This window comes from Schistocerca serialis, chromosome 8 (assembly GCF_023864345.2).
Source record: "Schistocerca serialis cubense isolate TAMUIC-IGC-003099 chromosome 8, iqSchSeri2.2, whole genome shotgun sequence".
Lineage (NCBI taxonomy): Eukaryota > Metazoa > Arthropoda > Insecta > Orthoptera > Acrididae > Schistocerca > Schistocerca serialis.
In genome coordinates, this window is record NC_064645.1 from 607,357,563 (window position 1) to 607,372,243 (window position 14,681).

At 37.6% G+C, this 14,681-nt stretch overlaps 1 protein-coding gene across 1 annotated transcript in view; it reads left to right on the forward strand.

Moving 5' to 3' along the window:
- LOC126416768 (gastrula zinc finger protein XlCGF57.1-like) overlaps nt 1-14,681 on the forward strand; it is a 252,168-nt gene that overhangs the window by 101,938 nt on the left and 135,549 nt on the right. The window contains exon 5 of the mRNA XM_050084613.1: nt 11,957-12,057. Within this exon, the coding sequence (XP_049940570.1) occupies nt 11,957-12,057 (101 nt within the window). The remainder of the gene's footprint in view (nt 1-11,956; nt 12,058-14,681) is intronic.

Genomic DNA, 14,681 nt, shown 5'->3' on the forward strand with positions numbered 1-14,681 from the left:
TCCAGAAGCATGCAATTTCACAAAAGCCACTTGTGTGGTACAGTGTCGAAAGCCTTCCAGAAATCTAGAAATATGGAATCGATCTGAAATCCCTTCTCAATAGCACTCAACACTTCATGTGAATAAAGAGCTAGTTGTGTTTCACAAGAACGATGTTTTCTAAAACCATGTTGATTGTGTGTCAATAGACAGTTTTCTTTGAGGTAATTCATAATGTTTAAACACAATATATGTCCCAAAATCTTGCTGCATATTGACGTTAACGATATGGACATGTAATTTACTGGATTACTCCTACCAACTTTCTTGAATATTGGTGTCACCTCTGCAACTTTTCAGTCTTTGGGTACGGATCTTTCGTCGAGCGAATGGTTGTATATCATTGTTAAGTATGGAGCTAATGCATGAGCATACTCTGAAAGGAACCTAATTGGTATACAGTCTGGACCAGAAGACTTGCTTTTATTATGTGATTTAAGTTGCTTCACTACTTCGAGGATATTTACTTCTACGTTACTCATGTTGGCAGCTGTTCTCAATTCGAATTCTGGAATATTTACTTTGTCTTCTTTTGTGAAGGCATTTCAGAAGGCTGTGTTTAGTAACTGTGCTTTGGTAGCACTGTCTTCAATAGTATCTTCATTGCTGTCGCACAGAGAAGGCATTGATTGTTTCTTGCCAATAACATACTTCACGTATGACCAGAATCTCTTTGGATTTTCTTCCAGATTTCGAGACAAAAGTTTCATTGTGGAAACTGTTATAACCATCTCGCATTGAAGTCCATGCTAAATTTTGAGCTTCTGTAAAAGATTGCCAATCTTGGGGATTTGGCGTCTGTTTAAAGTTGGCGTGTTTGTTTTGTTGTATCTGCAACAGTGTTCTAACCCATTTTGTGTACCAAGGAGGATCATCTCCGTCATTTGTTAAGTTTATTTGGTATAAACCTCTCAATTGCTGCCGATACTATTTCTTTGAATTTAAGCCACATTTGGTCTACATTTATATTATTAATGTGGAATGAGTGGAGAGTGTCTTTCAGGAAGACGCCAAGTGAATTTTTATCTGCTTTTTTGAATAGGTACATTTTTTGCTTATTTTTGGAGGATTTGGGGATTACAATATTCAATCTCGCTACGACAACCCTGTGTTCACTAATCCCTGTATCGGTTTTGATGCTCATTATTAACTCAGGATTATTTGTTGCTAAGCGGTCAAGTGTATTTCCACAAGCGTTTGCTATTCGCATGGGCTCATGAACTAACTGATCGAAATAATTTTCAGAGAATGCATTTAGCACAATTTCGGATCATATTTTATGCGTAACTCTGGAATTAAACATGTATTTTTGCCAACATATCGAGGGTAAATTAAAGTCTCCACCAACTATTATCATATGAGTCATGTACGTGTTTGAAATCAAACTCAAGTTTTCTTTGAACCTTTCAGCAACTGTGTCATCTGAATTGGGACGTCGGTAAAAGGATCCAATTATTATTTTCTTCCGTTTGCCAACAATGACCTCTGCCCATACTAAATCTCTGGAAGTATCTACTTCAATTTCGCGACAAGTTAAACTACTTCTAACAGCAACCAACACGCCACTGCCAACCGTGTTTAGCCTTCCCTTTCGGAACACCGTTAGGTTCTTTGCAAAAATTTCAGTTGTGCTTATATCTGGCTTTAGCCAGCTTTTGGTGCCTACAACAATTTGAGCATCAGTGCTTTCTATTAATGTTTGGAACTCTGGTATTTTCCCAACACAGCTACAACAATTTACAACTGTTAATGGTTCCTGCATCTACATTCTTCCTGTGTTCAACCTGCACCCTTTGTGACTGAAACCCTTCTTGTGTTTTCCACAGACCCTCTAACCTAATAAACCGCCCAGTCCATGCCACACAGAACCTGCTACCTGTGTAGCCGCCTCCTGCGTATGTGGACACCTGACCTATTCATTGAAATCCAAAACCCAACCACTCTTTGGTGCAAGTCGAGGAATCTGCAGCCTACACGGTCACAGAACTGTCTGAGCCTCTGACTATGCTGCAAATGGTCAACTCTCCTTTCTGCCGAACATATGTTACACGCACCGTGTCTCCTTACATTACTAAAGTTTGATAGCGATGATAAAAAAGGAAACTGAAAAGTGGGATAATAGAAAATACTGTACACATCAATATTTGTTCACTGAGATGCATTGTAGATTAGAGGTCAACAGCTGTTTTAAGCTACAAAGAGAATCATTGAAAAATGAAAAGAGAATGAAAGCAACTGTTGAAGGGAGGAACTGGATAAATAAGTTGCAGTGGACAAACTTTGCAGCAACAAAGCCATAATATCAGGCTACTACACACACCAATAATTGTAATTGGAAAGAAGAACATGTGAATCTTGTGTGATACCTGGTTCTTGACAGTGAATAGGATTTGCAACAGCAACCAACCTTCCAATTGTGATGGTTCTGCCTGCTTTGTTTCTTTGTTTGTTGATTGCCCTTGGCGTCAACATACTGGCTGAAAAATGGGGTGTGGATGTGCAGCTATTGTCTACTGTAAATGATGTAGCCGACAGAAGCACAGTTGCATTTCACAGTCTTTTACTTTCACTGTTCAACTACAAACATAGGTTCCTCGTCTGAAGCTCGGCCATGCACTGACTGTCTCGGGACCAAAAATCGGGCTCTTATATATTCTTACAGTAATAGGTACTGAAACTACACATTGTTCGAAGTTAAATTTACAGAAATTACAATTAAAACTTAACTCATTAAATTAGCTGAACACATCGATAATTGGTTCTCTTAAACAGTTTCTTCTACTATGAGGGTTAAGCCAAATTATTTGTTTAAATCATGAAATTAACATATATAGTTATTAAACAATACTTTTGACAAAACTGTCAATTCTTTGGAAGTAATTAAGGGCTGGCCTTGCTAACATGTTTTCAAATCGAACCAAATAGATACTTTAAGATTACTAGTAGTTGTTCCTCCAAATGTTTATAATTAGTACAGAATTTATATTTGTTTATACATCAACAATACAATTTAAGTTACAAAACAATTACTGATTTCACCCTATAATGGAAGATACTAACTAGTAATAGTCGAAATAAATTATAGAATCAGTTACATATATAAACTAAGCACAAAATTAGATCTGGTGTTATATTCTTTAAAACTGAGGGCCAACCTTTCTCTTTTATGAAAATGCAGAGTCTATTCACGTATGTTAATGGTAATTATTTAAAAATGAAAAAACGAATTTGAGGAGGCAGATGGCAAAACAAGAAGGGAATTAAAATTATCTCAGCTTGATTTGTCACACAGTGGTGGGTGGTATGGATGGTGTTAACAAAAAATGACAATAGTCAAATTGCAATTAAAACTGAGAAACAAGTGACACCTTGTCTATGCACTGAGGAGCATGTTGTTGTTGTTGTTGTGGTCCTCAGTCCTGAGACTGGTTTGATGCAGCTCTCCATGCTACTCTATCCTGTGCGAGCTTCTTCATCTCCCAGTACCTACTGCAGCCTACATCCTTCTGAATCTGCTTAGTGTATTCATCCCTTGGTCTCCCTTTACGATTTTTACCCTCCACGCTGCCCTCCAATACTAAATTGGTGATCCCTTGATGCCTCAGAACATGTCCTACCAACCGATCCCTTCTTTTGGTCAAGTTGTGCCACAAACTTCTCTTCTCCCCAATCCTATTCAATACTTCCTCATTAGTTACGTGATCTACCCATCTAATCTTCAGCATTCTTCTGTAGCACCACATTTCGAAAGCTTCTATTCTCTTCTTGTCTAAAATATTTATCGTCCATGTTTCACTTCCATACATGGCTACACTCCATACAAATACTTTCAGAAACGACTTCCTGGCACTTTAAATCTATACTTGATGTTAACAAATTTCTCTTTTTCAGAAACGCTTTCCTTGCCATTGCCAGTCTACATTTTATATCCTCTCTACTTCGACCGTCATCAGTTATTTTGCTCCCCAAATAGCAAAACACCTTTACTACTTTAAGTGTCTCATTTCCTAATCTAATTCCCTCAGCATCACCCGACTTAATTCGGCTACATTCCATTATCCTAGTTTTGCTTTTGTTGATGTTCATCTTATATACTCCTCTCAAGACACTGTCCATCCCATTCAACTGCTCTTCCAAGTCCTTTGCTGTCTCTGACACAATTACAATGTCATCGGCGAACCTCAGAGTTTTTATTTCTTCTCCATGGATTTTAATACCTACTCCGAATTTTTCTTTTGTTTCCTTTACTGCTTGCTCAATATACAGATTGAATAACATCAGGGAGAGGCTACAACCCTGTCTTACTCCCTTCCCAACAACTGCTTCCCTTTCATGTCCCTCGACTCTTATAACTGCCATCTGGTTTCTGTAAAATTGTAAATAGCCTTTTGCTCCCTGTATTTTACCCCTGCCACCTTTAGAATTTGAAAGAGAGTATTCCAGTCAACATTGTCAAAAGCTTTCTCTAAGTCTATAAATGCTAGAAAGATAGGTTTGCCTTTCCTTAATCTTTCTTCTAAGATAAGTCGTACGGTCAGTATTGCCTCACGTGTTCCAGTATTTCTTCGGAATCCAAACTGATCTTCCCCGAGGTCGGCTTCTACTAGTTTTTTCATTCGTCTATAAAGAATTCGTGTTAGTATTTTGCAGCTGTGGCTTATTAAACTGATTGTTCGGTAATTTTCACATCTGTCAACACCTGCTTTCTTTGGGATTGGAATTATTATATTCTTCTTGAAGTTTGAGGGTATTTCGCCTGTTTCATACATCTTGCCCACCAGATGGTAGAGTTTTGTCAGGACTGGCTCTCCCAAGGCCGTCAGTAGTTCCAATGGAATGTTGACTACTCCGGGGGCCTGGCAGTAAATATAAACTTCAAAGTATCGAGCCACTGTGTCATTCGGACATACATTCAGGTCATGACTTCTCCTGAAAATGTGCGCCTCAGAAGGGAGAGCTATTTTAAGTTTCTCAGGAAAACCCATCAGACCATCTCCTAGAGAATAATAAAAAAATAAACAGTTCTTATAGTATGTACAGTTTAAGTGATTTTCAAAAACTTTTAGCCATTTTCCTAAACAGTCATGTTGGTACAGACGATGGGTTATCAATTCAGAAGGCATTATTGTGCTGAAAACCACATAAACTACTAATTAACGTAAAACAGTATTGCAGTAGTAACAACAAAAATGTTTAAGCCGAATTTTCCCTCAGCATGGTTGGTGATGAAACAATTAAAAATTGTTCAGGTACATAATGAAAGTAAAATCTTGCCGATGATCATATGTGTTTGGGAAAGGAAACAATGGCAAAGGCTTTAGTTTCAATAGTTGTTTGAATCCAGTTATTTTTCCAAACAGGACTGTTTTAAGTCACTAAATGGAAGTATGTTCAGCTATTAATTCATAAATGATGTTACTGTTTCTGCTTACAGCATAAAGTATACATTCAATGAAGAGTTCAGCAAAATAGCAAAAGTATTTTATAAATATATGTTTGAAGCTGTCCTCAATCTTTTAACAGACTTGCTCAGACAATTGTAGGGGGACATATGGATTTTATGGACTGTGCACCACAGTGCAACTTGGGACTTTTCACATTCACAAATCATAGCCAAAGATGAAAGAAGTGATAAATGACAAAACAAAACTATATTAAAGTAATAATGGAAATGTCTGAATGGATTAATACACAAAAAGCAATAACTCACCTATAGCAGACTGATGTGTGGCACATAGACACATGTAACAGAAAATTCTGTTCACTAGTTTTCGAGCAGTCTGGCTCTTCTTGTAGTATTCACACACACACAGTTACACCTACAACCAAGCACTTGTTAGCACAGGTCCAAACTGTCTTACCAGGCACAATTCAGATCATAGGCAAATGGAGATACAACTGGTTCACTGCAAACAGTTTGACTTAATCTTGCAAAGACTCGTATTATGTGACACCAGAAGTAGACATTATGGTCACCCACTAAATAAAACATTGGGTGTACAATTTGTTTGACCTAAATATAAGGATGTTGGCTTATTTTGTATATTTTTACCCACTGTTCTCTTATGGATTTGTCTTTTGGGCTCAGCATCTAAAGTAAATAAAGTTTCATTCAACAGAACATTTATAGCTAATAATGAAAATCAGTTTCAGCTGAACTGTCATCTACACAGTCACCATACATCACATAAAAGCAGCTTTCATGTAGGCTTTGCCTTCTTGTGTACAGTCCATGGTAGAGTTATGTACTCTGGTGCAAAGGAGTTCAGCGAGCTCCTATCTAACATAAAGAAAGAAACTGGGCATTCTGATCAGTCCGAAAGAAAACTAAATCATATCTCACTAGTTACTCCTGCAAATTACCTGATTATCTAGATCGACATCTATCTCCCTACTCTGCAAATCAATGTGAAGTGTGCTGCAAAGGTACATCCCACTGTATAAGTTATTGAGGCGGCACTTGAACTTGATTTTAGAACTTTCTGAGTAGATTTTTGCAGGATAGTTTACATCCATATTCAGGCATCTTGCCAGTTAAGTTCTTCCAGCATCTTTGTGACAGTCTGGGTCTTGCGAGTCATACAAGCCGTTACTATTTGTGCTGCCTTTCTTTGTATCCATTCAATATCCCTAGTTAGTCCTATTTGGTGTGGGTCCCATATACTTTAGCAATATTCAAGAACTGGTTGTACAAGTGTTTTGTATTCTGTCTCCTTTGTAAACTGGTTGAATTTCACTAGTATGCTACCAGTGGAGCGCAGTCTGCCACCTGCTTTATCTATGACTGAGATTACATGCTCATTCCATTTCATATCCCTATAAATTGTCACACACTGGTATTTATACAAGTTCACCAATTTCAGCTGTGACTCGTTGACATTATAGTCATCGGGTGCTGCATTTTTCATTTTGTGAAGCGCACAGTTTTACATTTCTGAACATTTAAAGCAAGTTGCCAATCTTTGCACCACTTTGAAATCAGAGCGGACTGAATATTTATGAAGCTTACTTCAGACAGTATTTCATTATAGATAACTGTGGGCTTACTATTAATGTTGTCCACAAGATTCAAGGATTGAAAAGTTCTGGTAGCTGTATGGAAAGCAGCAGCATTCATTGTAGTGCTGTGTGACAAGTAGTAGTGTATTTTGTTTTTCAAGAGGTAATAACTATTTCCTTTCGAAAATACTAATGTAATCAAATAAATATTACCAATAGTAGATACGCAGCAACTATTTAATATAACTGAGGTAGTTGCAGTATTTTTTAAAGTAATGGCTTTCCTGCTTATTTGATAGGTTGTATTTAGCTGACACAAGCACAAACAGTAGTTAGCAGTATTGTGATAGTTTATTGTTAGTACAGTGTGCAGATTTGATAAGTTTGAAAGTTTGTTTGTCATTTGTTAATGTACACTGTGTCATTGCCCATGGAAATGTTTTTCTCGTTTGTTAATGTACACCCTGACTTTTTCCACATTCCTACAACTACTCCTTCTCTGTGGATCAACAGACATGATGTGTGAATGGATAACACTTTGGGAGTGACCTACAAACTCTAACAAAAATCTTGAAGTTTACCGTTAAAGTTCACGGAAATAGTACTTGAAATTGTATTATCTTTACAATAAATGTAAGCTTTGAACACCTAAATGAAACAATGGAATAACTATGATATGCTGTCACAATTGGAAAAGCTTTTTTGTTGAAACTATACACTGTGAAATAGACAAAAATATGCACCCTTATCATGTCAGGTTAATATACATACAAATAAAATGACTAAATCCAGCACAACCAATTACTGGCTACATCAAAACATGACCATCTGATTCTTTAAAGAATTGAACTCACATGTAGGACACAGTTTTCCATGCATCTGAATATATACAATGACAAATCTCCTGAACTATGCATTGTACAATGATATAATGTTGTAATTACAGTCTGTGGATACTGTCAATAAAATGTGTTATACATAGAATTAATAGTAAAAAAATAATGCATTGAACTTCATGCTTGATGCTGAAGTTTTACTGCATTAACATCAAAAATGTAGTAAGTGATCAACTTTTTTCCTTTCGTTATTTTGTGGGGGTGTCAGTGAGAAAGTTTCATAAAGGCTTGATACAACAAACTTCACAAATTTGTAAATTTTGTTGGAAGTCACTAAGTGCTGCCTTTCTTAAATAAAGGAATCAAAATTTTTGTTGCCCACTGGGAGCTATTAGATAGGCAATCTTCAACTGGGACTTGTTGAATTTTTTAGCCATTTAGTAACATAGATTTTGTGTAGACGTTACAAATTTATATGATATTGAGGGTGGGGAGGGAAAGGGAAAGGATGGGTGGCAAATATGTGACTACCAGCCGCACAGGGCATTGTGGTAATGCAGCGGTGGAAGTTGAAAATTTGTGCCCAACTAGTTGCCGTAATCACCTCAGCCAAGTAGACACGCTCTCCAGCAGACTCAAATTCTCAACTTATCGCACACTGTAATTCAGCAGCCCTCGCCCAGCAACTCGCGACTCATAAGTTATTGATTCACATAGGATTTAGTCAGGAACAGTGCATCCACACTGAAACAAACGTCAGGAGCCTTCGCAATCTTACAGAAATCTAGTGCATATATTTATAATAATTTCCAAGCAGGGAGTTGATGCAAGAGGGATACTGCATTGCACTGTGTGATAAGTTTTGAATTTGGGGCTAGATGGCCAAGACAGTTAGGGCAACTCTTCTAAAGACATGAAGCATCTGGGTTTGAGTCCCAGCTCAGCACAAATTTTGAACTTTTGCCATTGCATTGTCACTGCTGCAGCTTGAAGTCCCCATTTTTCCACCCCTCCTTTCCCTTTCCTTCCCCATCCTATGTTTTGTATAAATATACACATCAGCCACATCATCACGAGTGGTATCTGTTCTGTCAGACATGTAACTATTACAAAGTTGTGTCTACATGACATATTGTTCTTACCCACATATGCCATAAAACATCAATTCAGAGTAACTTTCCACATAGTGTGAAAGGCAGTTTTTGTGATAGATTAGTGCATGATATTGTGAAGCTGCTCAGAGAAAGAGCATTCAAATAGGTCTTGGATTGAGGTGCAGGGAGTGGGGGAGAATCTGTTAATAAGGAATAATTCATCATGGTATATTAGAGAACAACAGTTTTTCAACCTTTAACTGTATCCTTACACTGTGAAAAGTTTTGCCCAAATCAGTTAACACAAAGGCAATGGGAGAGCAGTTTGCAAACTTGGATTCTTGTGCTCCACTGGAATGCAGAAACAGGCGACCCCTGTTGGAGGTAAATGCTACACAGAAATCTTTTGGTAGTGATGGGAACAAATAGACCGAAGTTATTCATTACTGGCTGCCACAGCAGATATCTCGCTAACGCCTCCCTCTTTCTCTTAATGGTTTTCTGTAAGTTTCTTTCCTCATTATTTTTTTTTAGTATATCCATGTCTTCTACATATTGCTTACCTTTGACCAAGAGGGCTATGTTATCTGTGGACTACAGCATTGTATTTGTTCCCCTTGCATTTTTGTTTCTCTGAAATTTTGTTTTGCATAATTAATACATCTTTGATTGGAAAGTCAAGCAATAGTTGTGATAAGCTGCAAGTCTATCTTATGCACTTCTGAAGAACTTTCAGTATTTCTAAAAATGTTGTGATTATTGATATCTCTAGATTTTTAATAATTATTTTATTATCATTATTATTATTTCATTTAGCCCTTTTAGGGAGCACATATAACAACTAATTTAGCTTTACTCTTTTCGTTGTTCTCATTTTCTAGAACTACTTCATCCTGTCACTGTGGGTCTGTTGTCTGTGTAGTGTCCATATGTTGTGGAGTTTGACTCTTTGCTCTGAAGCAGGCAGGGGGGAATTGCTTGTGGGGGACAGTGATGGGAAGAGTGAACTGGGAGAACGACAAAAACAGATAAAGAAGGAGACTAAATCAGATAGGAAGGTGTCAGTAGGTCACATGTGCCACATTCTTATCCTGTGCACTTGCTGACTTTCCCTCTCATCCATCAAACATCTTTCCCTCCTCCATGTGCCTGCCTCCTTTCTCCCCTTGCCCATTCCATGTGATACAGCCCCTCACCACGGTCAAGCTGCAGTGGTGTAACAATGTAGGTAGCAGAGACAATGTAGCTAGCTGAGATAACGTAGCTGTGCAGGAATTTGTGTACTTATGTATGTGTATTTTGAACTACCTAGTGCGGAAAATATACACCATTCAAAAACTTATCAGGGTATATATGCATATTAATTAATTGTTCTGAATGTTTTATAGATGTCCATTTTTCATTTTTAAATTATTTGGTTCCTGTAATGATCCAAGATTTCTTTGATGACTTATTGATATGTAGTTATTTTTGTTTTTAAAGAATCTGCTATCAAAAGTAGATGCAAAATTATTAAGAAATACCAAATCTTCATCCTTCCTCTCCCCCCCCCCCCCTGCCCCCCCCACCTCACACACACACACACACACACACACACACACACACACACAAAAGGCTCATTCAGTTTCCAACATCATTTAGTTACTATTTCTGGCGTTTCTGTACATAGTTGCCACTCCAACTTAAGCACTAGTCATAGCATGGTACCAACTTTCGAATACCCTTGTCATACATGGAAGATGCCTGTATTTTCAGTCAGTCATCTACACTGGTCTGCAGCTTGTTTACTGTGCAAAACTGCCATCCTCCTAGCCAGTGTTACATCTGAGCAAAGAGACGAAAATCAGAGGGAGCCAAGATCTGGCTGTGTGGTGGGTAATCAAACACTTCACATCAAAAATGCTGCAGAAACATCTTTGTTGCAGCGACAGTCTATGCCTGGGCAATGTCATGTAGAAGGACAATGCCTAATTACAACATTCCTCTTCGCATGTGCTGAACTGCCTTTTGTAGACATTGAAGAGTCATGCTGCACAGAGCTGCAGTGATGACTGTGCAGTCTTCCATGAATTTCACCACCAAAACTGCTTTCTGATCCCAGAACACAGTAGCCATATATTTTTTTTGCTGATTGAGAAAGTTCATATGCACATTTTTGGTTTGTTCTGGAAATGAGAATGCATTACTGTTTGGACTGCTCTTGTGCTTCTTCACTTTTGAAATGGACCCATGTTTCATTCCCTGCCACAATTTTATTCAAAAAAATTATGCTTCATAAGGATAGTTTTAGAGAAATATTAAGGCAGTGCCCATTCACGTTGGTTTGTGATTGTTGGACAGCATCTTGGGAACCCATCTCGCACAGAGTTTGTGGTACTGAGTCTCGCAACACTTTGGTATAGAGAGCCACCCTTGAAATTTTAGGAAACGAATCACTCACCATAGAAATTGTGAACCGACAGTTGTCTCAAATTACCCAATTTACTCACTGAACAAGATCATCAGTCGATATGCGCTTCCTTCCCTGATTGTCTGGCTCATGAATACATGTACGTCCTGCTTCAAAGTTCTTGCACCTTGGCTGCATTGCATCCCTCAGCATGAAGAAATTTAATGACGGCACGCACTTCTCATTTTATGTGGGACTATTGTTCAAAGCATGTTTGTGTGCTCATTGAATGCGCAGGACTTACAAGTGCAAGTGATACGATTGACAGGCATACTAGAGATATTGTGTAATACAGCTAAGCAGAACTTCATTGGGTTTTCACTGTAGTTTTAATTTTGTGACAATTGGACCTAAGGGGGGGTGGAAGTAGCCCTTGTATGTTAAATTTAGAGCTGGCATGGGTTCATTGTATACTTCACGTTAGCCGGCATTTTAACAAATATAAAAAGTGATACATCATGTAACTACATATTATCAGTTGTACTGTTTCTAATATGTTAAAAAATATATCTTTCTGATGTCCAAAACTATGTTCACAGGCACAGTGTTGAACACAGTAAATGAGCTTATAGACGAAACTTCAGCTTTGGGTCCAGGTAAATGTCATTGTTGTGGTGAAGACCTCGACACTGCCCACTCGGTATGTAAACCTTTTTACTTTATATTGTTATTGAAATTTTATGTAAAAAATTAATATTAAGGATATGAAATATGGAATCATCTCAATCTTGGTTCCTCACATTAGTGATGGCATTGAGAGTCAGCTCTCATAGCCAAAAAATGTTCAATGTTAGAAAATGATATTCAGACAGTGTTTGCCTCAAAAGTAAAAGTAAGTCATCCGTTCATTTATTTTGGCTTGGTTTCCAATAGGACATGTGACATCACCTTTTTGATGCTAGCTGACCACCCTCTTTGTAATACTTGTGGAAAAGATTCAGTACTAGTGCCTGGCATTTTATTTTGTCCTCAGTTTTCAGTTCATGTAATTACTTTATATATATTTTGTGAAAACTAAACCTCTAAATGATGATTTTATGCAGCACTGTCCAGAAGTTCTACGAGGCTTGGAAAAAACGGCTCTGAAAATAGAAGGATATTTATGTAGCAGTTGATTATGAGACAATACTCAATACAGGCTGGCCACTAGTCCCTTTGTAATACAGACTATGTTGTCATGAATTAGCTTCATCGTCTTCTATTTGGTTGTTGATAATCTCTGTACTCTTCTCATAACTTCTGTTTCCAGTCTTGATCATTTTCACCTAAAGAGTGAGTAAAAATATATGCATCTCACAACTGAAGGGGCATTTCACACAATCTGATAGTAACAGCATTCGCAACTTTGTCATTTCACCAAGATGTGAGTCATATGTCCTCTCCATCTGTGTTGGTATAAGGGTAGCATTCCAAGTATCACTACTGACTAGGTGCTTGATATGCCTTGTTTTAAACCTTTCATGTTTATGAACCAGGGTCTTGTGCTTTGGATTGTGGAATAAATAGTATTGTTGAAGTTTTTGTTGCCTCAGCCCTCAGTTGGTGCCAACTACAGTCACTAAATAAAATATATGTTTTACTATTCATGTTTTGTCAAATAAATTCAGGTGAAACACTTACGGCAAAATGTAAATTGCATTTTTCAGCTGAGCTTATATGTAACCACAAAAATCATTAACGTAGACAAATGTTCCTGAAGACTGGTAATGGCTTTTTCAATTGTTGCAAGAACAACAATGTGGATGATTGACTGAGCTAGTTTTATAATATTAGTCAACAGAACCCTTCAGTCTTGGTACTGTGAACAGCTAAAAGCAAGGAGGATCTACAGCTCTACAGTATTACTTAATGAGGATGGCATCCTCACAGATAAAATATTCGGGAGGTAAAATAGTCGCCCATTTGCATCACCAGGTGGGGGTTACTGAGGAGGATGTTGTCATCAGGAAGGATAATACTGGTATTGTAATAACAGCAACATGAAGCTGTCACAATTGTCAGAGACCAATCCCTGCCTCCAGCCCTCAGCAATGGTGGTACTGCAATCTAGAAGCTGTTTCCTCAAGAAGTGCTCTGTGGGAAGATGGAGCTCATGTCACATCACCTATCAGAACCCCTCTGATCGGCTATTACCGTGCACCTGCCATGCAGAGGACTCATCCCCTTGTGCACTCACTTGATGGAATGTTCACTGTTGTCTGTTGATAACTTTTGCTTTGATCTCGAACTATGTATTGACTATAATGTTGGCTGGTTATCTTCTGTTTGTGTGACATCAAGGCTTATACTTTATTGTCTTTGCTGTGTGTTTCTGTTGTGTCAGTATAATACTCGAAATAAATTATGCTCTTTACAGCTGACTTTTACAGGTACTGTTCAGGTTGAAGCATAGAATGTTAAACTGTTTAATTAGGTAGGCAGGTTAGAGAATTTAAAAAGAATAATGTCTGGGTTGAAGTTAGATGCAGTAAAAATTAATGACAAATGGTGATGGGAAGAATAGAACTTCTGGTCAGGTGCCTACAAGGGTATCAACAAAAAAGCAAAGAGGGTTAATGCGGGATTAGGTCTATTAACTAAGAAGAATGTTTATAAGCTACCATGAACAGTATAGTGAACGCATTATTGTAGCCAAGATGGATACAAATATAACACCCAGCACAATAGTACAATTTTTTATGCCTATTCCCTTTCACAGATGATAAAGAGATTGAAAGAGTGTGTGATGATATGAAAAAATATTCAGATCAGTAAGGGAGATGAAGATTTAGTTGTGGTTGGGGACTCAAAACTAGAATTTGATAGAAGGAAAATGAAGAGAAAGAAAAAAGTAACAGAAAAACATGGACTGCAGGAAAGGGATGAAAAGGGAAGCTACCTAGCAGACGTTTACAGAAATGATTTAATAATTGCCAACACTTGGTTTAGGAATCTTGAAAGAAGGTTGTACATGAGGAAAAGACCTGGAGGTACTGGAAGGTTTCAAATAGATAATAACAGTATAATAGTGAGAGAGAGAATTTGAAACCAGCTTTTAAACTGAAAAACATTTCTGGGTCCAATTATGGGCTCTGGTCTTAATTTATTCATTATGAACTTCAGATTAAAGAAGTTGCAGAAGTTAAGGAAATTAAGGTACTACACCTGCATAAACTAAAGGAACCAAAAGTTGTTGTGAGTTTCAAAGGGAATAATAGGCAACAATTGACTGAAACGGGAAAGAAATACAATAGAAAAATGGGTAATGATGGGAGATGAAATAGT